We start from the raw sequence: 15,067 nt of genomic DNA, 5'->3' as shown, positions 1-15,067 counted from the left end.
CTCGCTTCGCTCGGCTCTCAAGGGTTTAGGAATGCGCGGTTGGTTTATATGGCCTCGCTGCGCTCGGCTCTTTACGGTTTAGGAAATAATAATACATTTAAAAAATCCGCTTGGAGCGCGCCGCCTGCCAGTGGAAGGGTTAAAGAAGGGCACAGGAATATTTTTTATAACCTTCTTTTTATGTTTGTGGTAACAATCAGTTACGATGATAGGTACTTAACATCTTCATGCCCGATGCTTTTCAAAGGTTTTATGTTATAAATGTCAAGCTTGTAAAGGTAAGAATTTGGACTTCACACGTCTTAAGGGTCCGCAATAGGCAATCGAGGGTTGGCATTGTCATAGAATTATGTAGTAAATGATGCTCTACAGCCTTGAAAAAAATCACACAGGTAGCCGAAGAGTCTAGCTAGGTGCTGAATCATTCGAATTTAAGTAAATGCTTATGGATAACTGTAAATTAATTACGAAAAACCAGTAAATCACACTCCCGTATTGTAACAACTGTGTCGTAATAATCAAGAATTTTCATATGATTCTTATCAAATTATAAAGATAAATGCTTGGACTAGGCGCTAAATACCTTGTTTTTTAATAAACACTCACCTATTTTGTGTAAATTAATCCCAAACTTGAGCAATTTTTTTCCCTCAAATCTTCATACAAATATCTATGGCGGCTTTCTGTGTTATAAAATCATAAACACATGCGACGTTTGACTCAGTCGGCCGGTGGCCTCCAAAGAAGGGTCACGTCGGTTTAGGCGGCACTGACAGCTCGCGATCTAATTGTGTACAGACACAAAATCACTGCACATTGGTTGTCATTGCACTTTTTCAACTTTTATGACACCAACATAATTTGATTTGAAATTGAGGAAGCATAATTCTTATAACTACTATATTCAATAAATTAAATCATAATGTTTTTTATTAGTTAAGTCCATGGTACTTCTTGATTAAATTATAATTATTAATGCCTAACTAAAACTCACTAATATAAAATTAAAATTAAACTAAAAAGAAGATGCTGGCCAGATCGCTGCCACTGTCGGGTAGGGTACCCAAGACGCTGGCCGCGTTACCCCGCTATATAGCGATGCTTAGCCTTTGTGATAGGTACCTAAGTGCCAGCCCTAGGATCCCTTGAGACTTCTATTAGTCTGCTGCTGATGTCTTTAAAAAGCTGACGTGCCTCCCCACGGCCCTGGGATGAGGAGCAGGAATATAGTAAATGGATCTAAGTGATGACAATACGTAGGAAGATTAGGTTAGGATTCAAAAACACAGTCTCATGGTGCTGGTTGAGGCATGGTCTCGTGAGGATCTGATGAGGGCAGTAACACGGAGGTGACTGAATTTTATTTCAAAGATTTAATAGCTAAAAGCATCGAGTTTGGGCGCGGTGGTAGCTCAGTCGGGTAAGCGCCCGCTTCTCACGCAAGAGATGCGGGTTCGAATCACGGCGCTGACATGTACCAATGAGTTCTTTTAACTTAAGTACAATGTATACCATCGCTCTAACGGTGAAGGAAAACATCGTGAGGAAACCTGCATATCTAGATTTAGCACATCTAGATATGTGAACCCACCAACCCGCAGTGGACCAGCGTGGTGGGAAATGGTTCAAGCTTAGGAAGGCAGTTTAGACCTTGGGGATATGCACAAAGGTTCCACTTGAGAGAGCCAGGTGCAGGTACTTACACCCCCACAGAGAATAGAATAGAATCGAGTTTGGGCTATTAAGTATGTTTTTCAAAGAGAGAGAGAAAGATATTTTAGGTTTCCTCTGGATTAGTTAGGTTTACTGAGTTTACTAAATTCATTCGTAACGTAAAATTGTCAATGACGGAATTTCTTCTATAGACAGTAGCCACTAATAAAAACAACGATATATGGCGTGATTTGCAAAAGTACCTATCTAGTCAACCTGCCACGGGGTGACTTCGGTGGGTAACTCAGAATAATACTAATTATATGTTATTGCATCAATAATAAAAAAATCAAGAAAATATTCAAAGTTTCCATCCTCGCTTTTCACGCACACAAATCACAAACTCATGCCTTGTTCTAGGAGCAGGGTCTACCCTGGTGCATTTCCATGACCACTTTTCATTAGCGTCCCACCGGTTTCGATGCTCAGCGGAATAGCACCATTAACCATTATTATTCTGAGATATCATCACTTCTTATTCTGAGTTACCCAACATAAAATCACGCCATCTATTGAAATCATTTTTTAAATTAGGATTTGTCTATGGTGTGGTCCCCAAATTTAAGGGTAAAAGCCAAATAATTATATTTTAACCTTTTTTTATACCTATTATATTAAAAGACCTATTCAACGATACCCTACCTACACCATCAAAATAACCGGAAAAAATATCAACCCCAATTTTTTTTGGGTACTCCTCATATCTATGCGAAATATCAGCTTGATATCTTTACCCGTTTCTGAGAAAAAGGGCAGTGACAGACAGTCAGTCAGACAGACGGACAACAAAGAGATCTTATAACGGTTGCTTTTTTCCTTTTGAGGTACGAAACTCTTAAAATATGAAAAAATATTATTCTGCCACCAAAAAATATACTTACAAACATACATACATACAATCAAAAAACATTACTCTCCTCCTTCGGCAGTCGGGTTAAAACAAGTGAGATTGATTCTGAACTTTTGTTCTACGAGTTTTAAAAATTAACCAAAAAAAACCTTTATCATAGAAACTTTGTTGACACGTGACTTTTTACCATGGAAAACGAATTTTTTTTTTCGCGTTTTTGCAAAACTCGTAGAACTATAATGTGGCAAGTTACTTGGCGACCCTCCTTGCGGGGTGAAAGAAGTGGCGGGGGCGAGGTAGCACGACATGCTACACACGTAGAAAAGTGTGCCCGGATTAATCTCGCGATAGCTTGTAACTATTTCTGACGTAAGTAAAATTTTATTCTATGAGTGTTCCCGTAAATGTCATATTTAGCTTAAAATTTATAGTTTGACAGCATTAAAATTTGGATGTTTACCCTCAGAATATCTACCAATTTGAATTAATTTATGTAAAAGTGTTTTATTTTATAAATCAATTTCCATGTCACTTTCATGTTCACTCTCTGTTTGAACTTGTTCATCGTCGTCGTCATCCTCATCTTCATCATCGTTTTCATTAACTTCAATTATAAATCTAAGACAAAAACCAAAAAACATTATACCTACTTTGATGTATAATGTACTAGAGTACGCCAGTCATATTAGTTCAGTGTACACCTATAATATTTTATGTTTAATTTACATTAAATTATAAATAAACAATAACATACCTGTCCAATACATCGTCAAATACTCTATCAGATTTATAATATTCGTCTTAATTTTTCATGACATGGTCGTCACAATTTCTCCACTTTTCAGGCGAATAATTAGAGAAAAGCAACTCTAAGTCTTTTATCTCTTTATCTAAGTTAGAGTCAATCGACGTTCTTGCGAGCTCGCCTTTCACGTACCGCCACACAAGTTCAATAGGATTTAATTCCGGGTGGTATGGGGGTAGGCGAAGCACGATATGACCATTTTCTTTCAAAATTTCATCAATTTTGTAATTTTTCTCTGTGTTTTGCTCATTAATTACTTTCATTAAATCACATAAATTTTGGTTGCTTTCCTAGTTACAAGAACTGACAACTGACGCACTGTCATATGGACTCTTCGTCTTTGTTGTTTACTTTTTCGTATCTGACTGCGCAGTACCAACCTTTAGCCGCGTAGCATGCTGCATGACTGATCCGGTACGCTGTTCTACAAGAAGCCCCTATATTGAGACATTATACGATTTGTTGTTTTTAACGTTATTTTGTTGACGAATTATAGATACCTAATAATAATAAAATGATAATATTAAAAAGGCCTCAACACTCATCCTAAGACTAATGGTCTCAGGATCAATGATCTCATGTGGGTCGCACTCAAATTATGACAGACTATATAAGACATGTGGCCGCCTCGGCTGCGCGGCCGAGACTGCCGTAACAATGACATGCAGTGCACGCGTTGCCCTTCACCGCTACCCCTTCCGCTACCCGCTGTCGTCTTGGGTACCTCGTCCCCTCCGCGTCTTTTACCCCGCAAGGAGGGTCGCCAAGCAACTTGCCAATCTATAAAGTTGTTCAGAATGACCCCTTGAGTCATCCCCTTTCGGCTTAGTATACCCTTAGTATAACTTATTATCTACACTTTAATACCTGTAGTTACCTTTCTACAAGTAAATACCACATTTGTTTAGAAATCTAATCGGGTTCCGAGTATGGAGAAAAGTGGCACCCCTATTAATTTCTACTCTTTCCTGGTGCTTACCAGTGTAATTAAAAATTAAACTTACCCTCAAATCACTACTTGAAAATAATTGTCAATAAAGTTGGCGAGTAAAAGTTTATCGACCCACTGTGCAAACTTACATGTGTGCGTGTCACTGCGTGTGCTGTGTGAAGAGCATTGAAAACCCAAAATTGGCGCGGCACGTCACCCTGTACGGGCCCTTAAATGATTCTCACGGAAATAGGCTGGTTGCGTATAACGTATAATCTGAAAACACCAATAACTGGACATTCGTTCCAGCAACACTTCATAAAAGCATTCGGTGATTCTATGAGGCGTTTGTTAAAAAAAAAAAAAAGTTCCTTTTTGGAGAAATAGATGGCGTTGTCTGGGGTTGTACCAACTTTCAAACCCTCAGAACACACTCAGATCACAATATGTTATTCTGTGAGGCTAAAGAAATGTGAAAGTGACGTAGGTAGGTAGAATTGTAGTATTATTTTCTCTATGATGTCGATGTCACTGTTGCTTCAGCGTTCAGTGCGATTGTGCGTACAGCCGTTCTTTTCAAGTTTTCTCAGTTTCCTTGTGTTTCTCCTGTATTAATTGAGTTGTAGTTGAGCTATCTGCTCCTCCTCCCTTGATACTGTAGAGTTAGTGCACTTGAGATAGTGACTCTTTTGAGATAGTGACTCTTATGTGGTACAGGTACTGACTGAGCAAGCAACCTAGTGCATATAAAATGTGAAAAGCTATAAGTACCTACATGCAGCTCAAATCCCTTTTAATGAATTTAATCCCTGATTTGGTGGGTCATGTTGGGCAACTCTACCTACCTGTTTGAGTGCTTATGTAACAATGGTTAATTTACATTACCGCGAATGATTTAACTTACTTACGTGAATGAAAATCACTTGGTATGAAATGATCCGAACACAACCATGAATGTTTTCGCAGTTTCCAATCAATTTTTCGCACATTTATCCGAGTCGCCTTAATCCATTGTTGCGCCTGGCTTTCATCATTTGGAAATTTATGATGTCCTTTATTTTTACAAGTTGCGACGGCACACATTCTCATCTTGTCTTGTAAGTATTTCTTTGGGATCTTATTTAGGATCATACAATAAATAAAAATAGAAAATCAGTTCTCGCACGCAGCACCCGTTCAAACGGCGCGCATAGAGAAAAGAACACTACGTGACGGCGCGGGTAGAACTATTCACAGAATACTTAGCACTATCCCAAGCCCAAGCCACATGCAGTCTGAGCCTCGGAAGGATGGCTCGCGCTGCCACCCGACATTTAATCACAACTAGTGAGTTCTTATTCTGAGTTTAGTACTCTTTGCTCTCTATGTAATTTTTGACAGTTGGTACACTGCGTTTTCACGCCATCTATCGGCTTACCCAAAAGCTCAACTGACAGCTGTCAAGGAAAACGGCTCATTGCAGTATGCGGAAGTATTTAGAACTATGTTACTGTGACATGTCAAATGACGGACGTGATAGGTTAGAAGTGTAAAATGACTCTAACAATACCTTTGAAAAGAGTCAAGGTTCCCGAAAAGGTCGCAAAATTTACAATGGTGCCGTGACGAGGGCCCCAAATATTTTATACCCATCAAGTTAACTTCAAGAATAGCTGTGAAATTAGATCTTACAAGCACACTGACGCCTTTCACTAATGTTCAGTTTCAGTTGTGTTTTTATCCGGCTCGAAGGACCATGAAATGGAGGAGCAAGGGGGAAGTTCAAAGGAAAGAAACTGACCTGGCAGGAACGGTTGTCCGGCTGATCAAATGCGTTTGACCTCTTCGATTTTCCACCCGTTCTTCTCCAGGTTGATGTGCTGATGTACCGGTGCGCGGCGTAGAGCTACGTGTGTTGTAGTACGCGGCGGATTGTGCTTCTATCGCGGATTGAGTGACGGGAGCGTAAGGTGCGTCGACCGACTCGAATCGCGGCGGTGGTAGAAGTGGACGAGGGTCAGTCGTTGAGGTGGCAGATGACAGCTAGTGTTCATCTACCTGCAGTTTCCATTAGGATAGGGAAGGTGGGAAGGAGTTACAAGCATCTGTGTACCTGTCTGTCAGCTGTTTGTGTGTGTACCCACGGAGTTCCTTGACCCTATGCCTATGGCCCCAACATAAACCGCCCCCCAAAGAGCGTCTAGGCTCTTTAACGAAAAAGTAAAAACAAAATTTGAAAAAAAAACATATAAGAAAGATGATTTTCCGAGGTGATTTTCCGCATGAAAAAAAAAAAACAAAAATATAAAGTAATACCTACCTAAAAGTTATAAAACTAAATTACCTACCTAGTAAACCTAACAGGGCGGCTGGGGTGGGACCCACAAGCCAGCCTAATCCTGCAAAGTGGGAAGTCGACACAGCTTAGCCATCGAACGCAGGCATGTGCCAGAGCCCGTCTTGAGTTTGACAACCCGCACGACCCCGTCGGGTCCAGGGTGCAGCTCGAGCACTCGCCCCTTGCGCCATTGTAGAGGTGGCAAGTGGTCCTCCTTAATCAAAACCAAGTCTCCCAACTGAAGGTTGGGGAGATCTTTGGTCCACTTGCCACGCTGCTGCAGAGTGTGCAAGTACTCCAGCTGCCACCTGCGCCACACGTGCTGAGCAATCTGCTGCACAAGCTGCCATCGCTTCAAGCGTGGCATTGGGATATCCTCGAAGCAGGGCTCGGGTGGCGCCACCAACGGTTGACCGATCAAAAAGTGCCCGGGGGTGAGCGCCTCCAAATCATTTGGGTCATTCGACAGAGCACACAACGGCCTCGAGTTAAGCACCGCCTCTACCCGACAGAACACGGTCATCAGCTCCTCCAAAGTGAGAATCCTATCCCCGATGGTTCGTTTCAGCAGCTGCTTCGCGGACTTCACTGCGGACTCCCATAACCCCCCCATGTGCGGACTATACGGTGGATTCATGTGCCACCTGACACCCTGACCAACCAGAGCAGCGTCTATGTCACTCTGCTTGCTCCGCAAGAAGGTTTCTACCTCCGATAGATGACGCCTAGCCCCCTGAAAGTTCTTCCCACAATCGGAATGGACATCCGACGCCATTCCCCTTCGCGACACAAACCGATGGAATGCTGCCAAGAACGCCTCGGTAGTGAGATCTGTGGTGACCTCTAAATGCATCGCCTTAGTGGCGAAGCAAACGAAGACACACAGATATGCCTTGTGGGACTTCGCATTTCGCAAAGTGGAGGCCTTTACTAGGAAAGGCCCCGCGAAATCAATGCCGACCTTCAGGAAGGGACGAATTTGGCCTACACGGTTGGGAGGTAAGTCACCCATGAGCGGCTGCAAAGGTCTAGCCTTCAGGCGGTGACACATATGTATTCGGTGTCGAACCACACGACGCGCTGAAGGGATCCAGAACCTTTGGCTCAGCACCGAAATCAAGCATGCAGGTCCGGCGTGCATGTGAGTGACGTGGTGGTAGTCGACGATCAGATCGGTCAGACAATGCTTCGAAGGCAAAAGGATGGGATGCTTTGCAGAGAATGGCAAGCCGGAGTGCCGAAGACGTCCACCTACACGAAGAAGACCCTCTGAATCCAAAAATGGACTGAGCTGAGTCAGTCGCTTGAGGGGTTTCTTCTCGCGCAGGGCTGTGATCTCCTCAGAGAAGGAAGTCATCTGCACCAACCTAATCATTCTCAGCAAGGCACCATCAAGCTCCGAAACCGTCAATGGTTCCGGTACGACCAACGGGTCATGTTTGGTCGGATGATTGCGACTTCGAACATTGCGGATGAATCGCAAAACCCAAGCTATTGTTCGCTTGGTTCTTGATAGAGAGCTGTAGCGACCGACAATGAAAGAAGGGTCTACAGCTACTACCTCTTCCTCGCTCGCAATGGTTCCAGTATGCACTTGGGCACTGGACGAGTTCACCGCAATGTTCTCCGGCCAAGTGGAAGGGTCGTCCCGTAACCAAGACGGGGACCACCATAAATCATGCCCAACAATTTCGTCGGGTCGAAGACCTCTACTGGCGCAATCAGCAGGGTTGAGCGCTGATGGAACGTGTCGCCACTCAGTTGAAGGAACGAGACCCTGAATCTGGGAGACCCGATTTCCTTCAAAGACTCCTAACTTATGCGGTGGAGTGTGAATCCAGGCCAAAGCGATGCTGGAGTCACACCACGCAATTGAGTGGTCGACGATCATCTTACTCTGCAACACCGTTAAAACATGATGCATCATGCGAGCCAATAGGAAGGCTCCTGATAACTCGAGGCGCGGTATGGTCATCTTCTGCTTGATGGGTGCCACACGGGACTTGCCCATGAGAAGATGCACCGTCGCCTCACCTGACGCGTCTAGCACGCGTAAATAGAGTACGGCTGAGTACCCAGATTCCGAGGCATCGCTGAAACCCATCAACTCACGGGTTTGAGGTTGATCAGACGATACAAATCTTGTAATCCGGGGCAGCCGTAAATTGACGAAGCCCTCTGCGAAGGAAGCCCACTCAGTAGTGAGTTCTTCGGGCAGAGGTTCATCCCAACCTAAATTGTGTGACCAAAGACCTTGTAAGAAGGCCTTGGCCTTGAAGGTCACAGGAGTTAAGTAACCACAGGGATCGTAGATACGAGCAACATTCGACATAATCTCCCGCTTACTTCTGCATCTCCCGAAAGGTGAAACATGGTAGACAAAGCTGTCCGAGTCCGAATTCCATTCGATCCCCAAGATCTTGAAAATGTTGTCCCCTGATTCCTCGAATCGAAAGGGACACTCCAAGTGATCGCTAGGATAGCCGTGGAGGACCTCATCACGGTTACTGGCCCACTTCCGAACAGTGAAACCCCCTTGTGACAACACATCGACCACCTGTTGTTGCAACAGCTTCGCTTCCTCAATGGATCCGCAACCACTGACCACATCATCAACGAAGGTGTCTTCCCGAAGGATACGGGCAACCTCTGGACACTTGACCTCGTTGATGTTAGCTAATTCGTGCAAGACGCGGATCGCTTGATAAGCTGAACTGGATACGCCATAGGTGACGGTTGTCAGCTCAAACTCCCGGAGGGGCTGGTCCGGTGACTCGCGCCAAAAGATGGTCTGGTACCGACAATCGTCGTCGTGCATGCGCACATTCCGGTACATCTGCTTTATGTCGCAAGTGAACACGACTGCGTATGTGCGAAAGCGCAATATGACGTCCGAAATGTGCTGTTGCAGCTTGGGACCAGGCATCAAAACTTGATTCAGCGAGACACCGGTGGAGCTGGGATGAGACGCATCGAAGACCGCCCTAAGTTTGGTGGTGCTGCTGCTCTCCTTTAGAACCCCGTGATGAGGTATGTAATACCTGTCGTTACAGCTAGGCGTGGACACAGGCCGCATATGGCCAGTTTCAAGGTAGTCGGCCATGAATGCGCTGTAGAGCTGGTGAAGCCTGGCGTCTCTTTGTAGCTTGCGCTCTAAATTAAAGAACCTTTTCAAGGCGTATGTACGGGTATCGCCCAGAGGCATGTGGGTGGATTTGAAGGGAAGCCGCACAATAAACCGTCCCGTCTCGTCCCGAGTGTGTGTCTCCACAAAATGCCTTTCACAAAGAATGTTCTCTGGATCTTGCACGGCGGTGGCTGGAGCCTCCTCTACCTCCCAGAACTTGGACAAGGTAGAGTTCAGCTCGTCGGTCGTGCAAGACAGAGACATGAGACTACACACTTGAGAGTTGACTGGCGCTTGCCCCATCAAAATCCACCCAAACACAGATTCATGCGCTGTGGGAAACCCTTCACCCAACTGGTAAGAACCACCCTTGAACACCTGACTATACAGGTCCACGCCTATGAGGACATCGATGGGACCCGGGGAGGACAGCCTGTCATCTGCAAGTGTAAGATGTTGGCACCGCTCCATGACACGTGGAGACACAGAAGCAGTAGGGAGACTACCCGTGATGCGCTTTAAAACTACAGCTGTGGTTACCAACCCAGGAGCTGACCGATCATGACGGGATGTCACTCGGATCTCAATGCTGCCATTGGTCCGCTGAGCAGATGAACCTCCCAAACCATACAAACTGCCAGATGAACTGCGGGGAAGCCGCAGCTTCTGGGCCAAATTCTCCGTAACAATCGATACCTGAGATCCGCTGTCCAACAAGGCTCTCACTATATGTACGTGACCATTACAGTCATGTACTCCGACCATCGCTGTTCCCAGCAGCATGGTGCTCTGCACCCTACCGTCAGAGACCGTCGAGTTGAGGGATGCAGCAGAATGCCCAGACACTGCGGGTAGACCTTCAGAGGGCACTACCATAGATGATGATGATGTGGAAGCTATCGGAGGCGATGATGATGATGACTGTGATGGAGACGTTGAAGATGAAGATGATGGTGCAAGATGCAATTTGGTATGGTGGCGACCATTGCACACTGAGCACCTACTTTTTGATGTGCATCTATTTGCAGAGTGAGAGCGCAGACAATTGTAACATAGGCGCTGCTGTGTGACTACCTCCTTACGTTGGCTAGGTGTCATGGCGTTGAATGTGTCGCAGTTATAAATGCTATGGCTACCCCTGCAGAGCACACATGAAATGTCCATTGCAGCAAGACTTGTCCTAGTTTGTGAAGTCCCCGGAGTCCCCTGGTTGCCTGAACCCCTGGAGCCACCAACAGCCTCCAACACCCTAAGCTGGTTCTCCAAGAAGGCAAGCAAGCAGGAGAATGTGGGTATGGTGCTAGAAGAACAATCGAGGCTAAGCTCAAACCTACTCCTAAGGTCTTGGGTAAGTTTCCTAAGGATGATGTGGAGTAATAAGAAGCTCCAGGACTTCACATCAAAGCCTAAAGCACCCAGAGCCATACTGTTCTCCTTTATGACGTTAACAAATTTACGGAGGTTGACTGCTGAACCCTGTCCCAATGATGTAGACAGTATGGCTTCTAGATGCTTATCAGCTATAAGTCTCTTATTTTCATAGCGCTCCTTGAGAAGCTGATAGGCAATAGCATAATTACTATCCGATAGCTGCAGGTGCTTAACTAAGGCGAGAGGTTCCCTATCCAATGCGCCGACCAAGTAATGCATTTTCTGTACATTGGACAGACCCTCATTGTTGTGGATGAGGCTATCGAACAACCCTATGAAGTTGGGCCACTCGGTGTAGACACCTGAGAAACTCGGTAGATTTATTTTGGGTAGTTGAAATTGAGTTGATCTCGGCTCCACCCGAGTACCGCTGCTAGTCGATAAAAATCCCTCTGCTATCACTTTCACGGAATAGACCATCTCGCAGAATTTTATATAATTATGGTCAGCCTGTTCCAGCGCGGACTCCTCAACCGACAGACCCTTCAGGCTCGTGTAGGCGTCCCGATATAGGTCACGCATCTCTTTTAAGTCCTCAAAACGGACTCTGAACATTGCAACGCTAGCTGGGTCCGATTTTCCCTGCAAACTACAAGCTAGCTTGTAGATCCCAGCTAGGTACTGCTCTGCAGCCTCCAGCTGGGCCATACACACTTTGGTGGGGTCGGCTGAGGAACCCCTAACCATTTTGCTTTCTGATTTGCTCATTGTTGTTTGTTAATATTTTCGTCTAATAAAATAACCTAAAAGCAGTCCCAGATATTTAAAAGTTACGTGTCAAAACGAAAGTTGGTCTGTGAACTTAATTCTCAGAATACGGTTGGGTACTAGTGATGGGAACTCGACTAACCGATTTATGCCGATTGACCATAGACACCAAGAGAACAGAACAACGTGACGTAACGATGACACGCACAAAACAGCTGACTGAAGACTTCAGTTTCAGTTGTGAAGTTTGTCCCCCCAGACATTTGTGTTTACCCCTTGTGGGGTAGGCAGATTTAGCATTTGTTAAATACAAACAAACACACAGCCCGTAAACACTGTAGACTGTAGGACATGAGCTTCCTCTATCTATGACTTTGTCTAAACAAATACCTGCCCCGGTCGGAGATCGATTTCGGGACCCTATTTACAAGAGTCATAGTTACTAACCGATGCGCCATCTGAACGGCATGTAATTTTTAGCCAGTACCGATATAAGTAAGTAAGCAATCCTATCCTTTGGGCAAATGCAAGGCCCGTGATCAAATAGTTACTTACTTGTGTCCGATTTCATGAGCGACCACATAGACGCTCTCGAAGTGTCTCCCCTCGTTCACCGTGCAGCTGCTGGTCACTGTACACATCCCGGCTACTGGTGCCAACCCTGGAATAATAATTGTACACATTATTTAACAAATACAGGATGTTAGTATAAAAAAACCGTGACCCATAAAGTTTCTATAGTTTTTTTTGCGAATTTTGACATTCTGATTTAATTTTTGGGCTTTGATGTAACATGCTTAGACCTGGTTTCTCATGATTCTGTTAGTTACAGTCTCAATAACGGATTTGCTGACGACGCGTTTAAGGATTATTACCCTTGTTAACTGGATGAGTCCCACGACGAAAATCTAACAGACCATTCATAAATCCAGCATTATGTCTATCATTCACTCATTTCCCTCACACTTCACTCAATATTCTGTCATATTCATTGAAATTTGTTGTCTATGTCTCTGTGATTTCAAAAAACCTCAAACAACCAAACTTTTTGGTTTAGAGGTTGCCATGGTTACTATTTCTACCGAGGTTGTTTTTTGACATCCGTCATTGAAAATAATATTATTACGCCATGCCCTTTGAAAAACAATACAACGAACAAGATGGAGTGTCAGTGCAAAAGAAACTTCTCGGGAAATAACATATCAATTTCTAAGTAAGGTCTTATTTTAAAATATTTAGTTAGAAGATTTTTCACTTAATTCGATAGTTCTCATTAAGTCATGAGGTTTAACTTCTTGAATCTACGTCTGTGGTCTAGTGGTAGAAGCTCAGCTTCATCACCCAGGGATCCCGGGTTCGATTTCCAGGTAGGGCCATCTATTTGTGTTTCTATATTGCGGTTCCAAGTTAGGTTAGGACATTAAATTTAAACTTTTATCTCGGTTTGACATTATATAAAACCCAGACAGTATTTCGCTTCATTTTTTATGTCACACAACATCTAGTTCGTATATTGTTTATCAAAGGCTCTGTTCACTTTTCCATCTTGAATCTTGACAGAATGAGTGACAAGTAAACAACCCGTTGCCTGGTTACCGGTCTTAACCAAGTCTTAGCGGAACCCCACAGCAGCAATCAAGTTTATCACCCGATCAAGGGAGTTAACCCTGTGATTTAGCATGGTGGGACACTCACTAACCTTAACGGTCCAACATGTAACCAAACCGAGGTATTTTTAACCTAACCGAATGGTGTGAAATTAGGCCTTAACAGGTTTCGGCTTAGTATACCTCTTTTTGCAACACCCTGTATGCTACCACTAGACCTTATCCGTTACCCCACTACAAACCCGTGCGCTATACATAAGGACTATCTACTCTATATCGACTGTAGCAATTAACAATGTCGTAACTGACTTTTGGCCATTTTTCAGTTTATTGCACTAGAAGGTCATAATATCAATAAGGAAGGTGTTAGGAAAGTTTCAGCTCGTAATTATGAATATTTCCCGATTTTTCTTGTGGAAAAAAGTCGGATCTGTTCATGGCGACCGCTTAACACTGTCGGTAAGTATGTTGCGACACTGTTCCCGGGGCGGGCGAGCGGGACGGCCGGTCGTATCTACCACTTCCCGCCATGTTAGCGGGAGGAGCCCAAGTTGCGTTATACAATTTTATTATGTGGTCTTTAAGATCAATTAATTTATAAAAATAATGAAACTATAATGTCTTGCTCTAAATAATGGTAGACTTAGTGTATCAAGGAACGGGTAAAGATCTCAAGACAATGTATGACAGAATTTGAAGATTTGTGTACAAACATGATCCATTAAAACGGATACAATTAAACAAATAAATATTTTTATAGCATCTCACATTAACATGCTTGCTTCATACAATGTATTTTTTTTTAACAATTAATATTTTATAAAATTGTTCGTATGGAAGTTGTATAAACAGTACTGAACAGGTAACATTGTAGCAAACGGCACATCCAACAGTATTAACTGCGCATTATTTTAATTTTGAGTCGGATGTACCACATCCCACATTGTTACTTGCTTGCGTTTCAAGTACTACTGTTGTATATGGTATTACCGACTTTATTATTTGTTCTTCTTTCCCTTGTGATTGTCGGATATGGAAGAACCGACCTTGTTATTTGTACATAATGTTAAACTATTGAGTTGGATGTGGTACAATGTACCATTATTTTCTGTTAACGTTGTAAAATCTCGACCGGCTCTCTATAAAAGTTAGAGCCCAGCCTTACTAGAACCTCATTGACCGCGTTACCAGCAACGTCTCCTAACTGTAAGTATTGAAATTTATGGTACCTAACTCACTTGGCGACGGTGTGGCATCGTCGCTAATACCATACATTTCAATATACCTACTGCTTGGATACGTAGTTGCTGATGTGACCATGGCCTAGTAAGGAAGGCCTCTTACTGTAAATTTATTAAGGGCAGATTTTTCAAAAACAGTCAAAAGCTCTGGTATCTGCAAAAATAGTTTACTTTAATTGAACACTCACATCTTTAGAAATCCCATACATACTCATAATATTCCAGAGTAGGTAATTCTGTATGGTAAACTGAAAAAAAATTTAATTTGCGTAGGTATGTCCCTTAGACTTTTTTAGTTGGACTGAAGGAGCACGTGGTTCATGATTTCAGGAGCATT

General features: G+C 43.7%; 1 protein-coding gene across 1 annotated transcript in view; it reads right to left on the bottom strand.

Annotated features, from left to right (window-relative positions):
- The window catches only part of LOC105380255 (A disintegrin and metalloproteinase with thrombospondin motifs 16), an 81,242-nt gene that overhangs the window by 32,151 nt on the left and 34,024 nt on the right, over positions 1 to 15,067 (bottom strand). Inside the window, exon 5 of the mRNA XM_048627901.1 lies at positions 12,438 to 12,543. Coding sequence (XP_048483858.1) covers positions 12,438 to 12,543 — 106 coding nt within the window. The remainder of the gene's footprint in view (positions 1 to 12,437; positions 12,544 to 15,067) is intronic.

This window comes from Plutella xylostella, chromosome 19 (assembly GCF_932276165.1).
Source record: "Plutella xylostella chromosome 19, ilPluXylo3.1, whole genome shotgun sequence".
Classification (NCBI taxonomy): Eukaryota; Metazoa; Arthropoda; class Insecta; order Lepidoptera; family Plutellidae; genus Plutella; species Plutella xylostella.
Note: the sequence above shows the minus strand (reverse complement) of the source record. Positions and strands in the feature narration are given on the sequence as shown.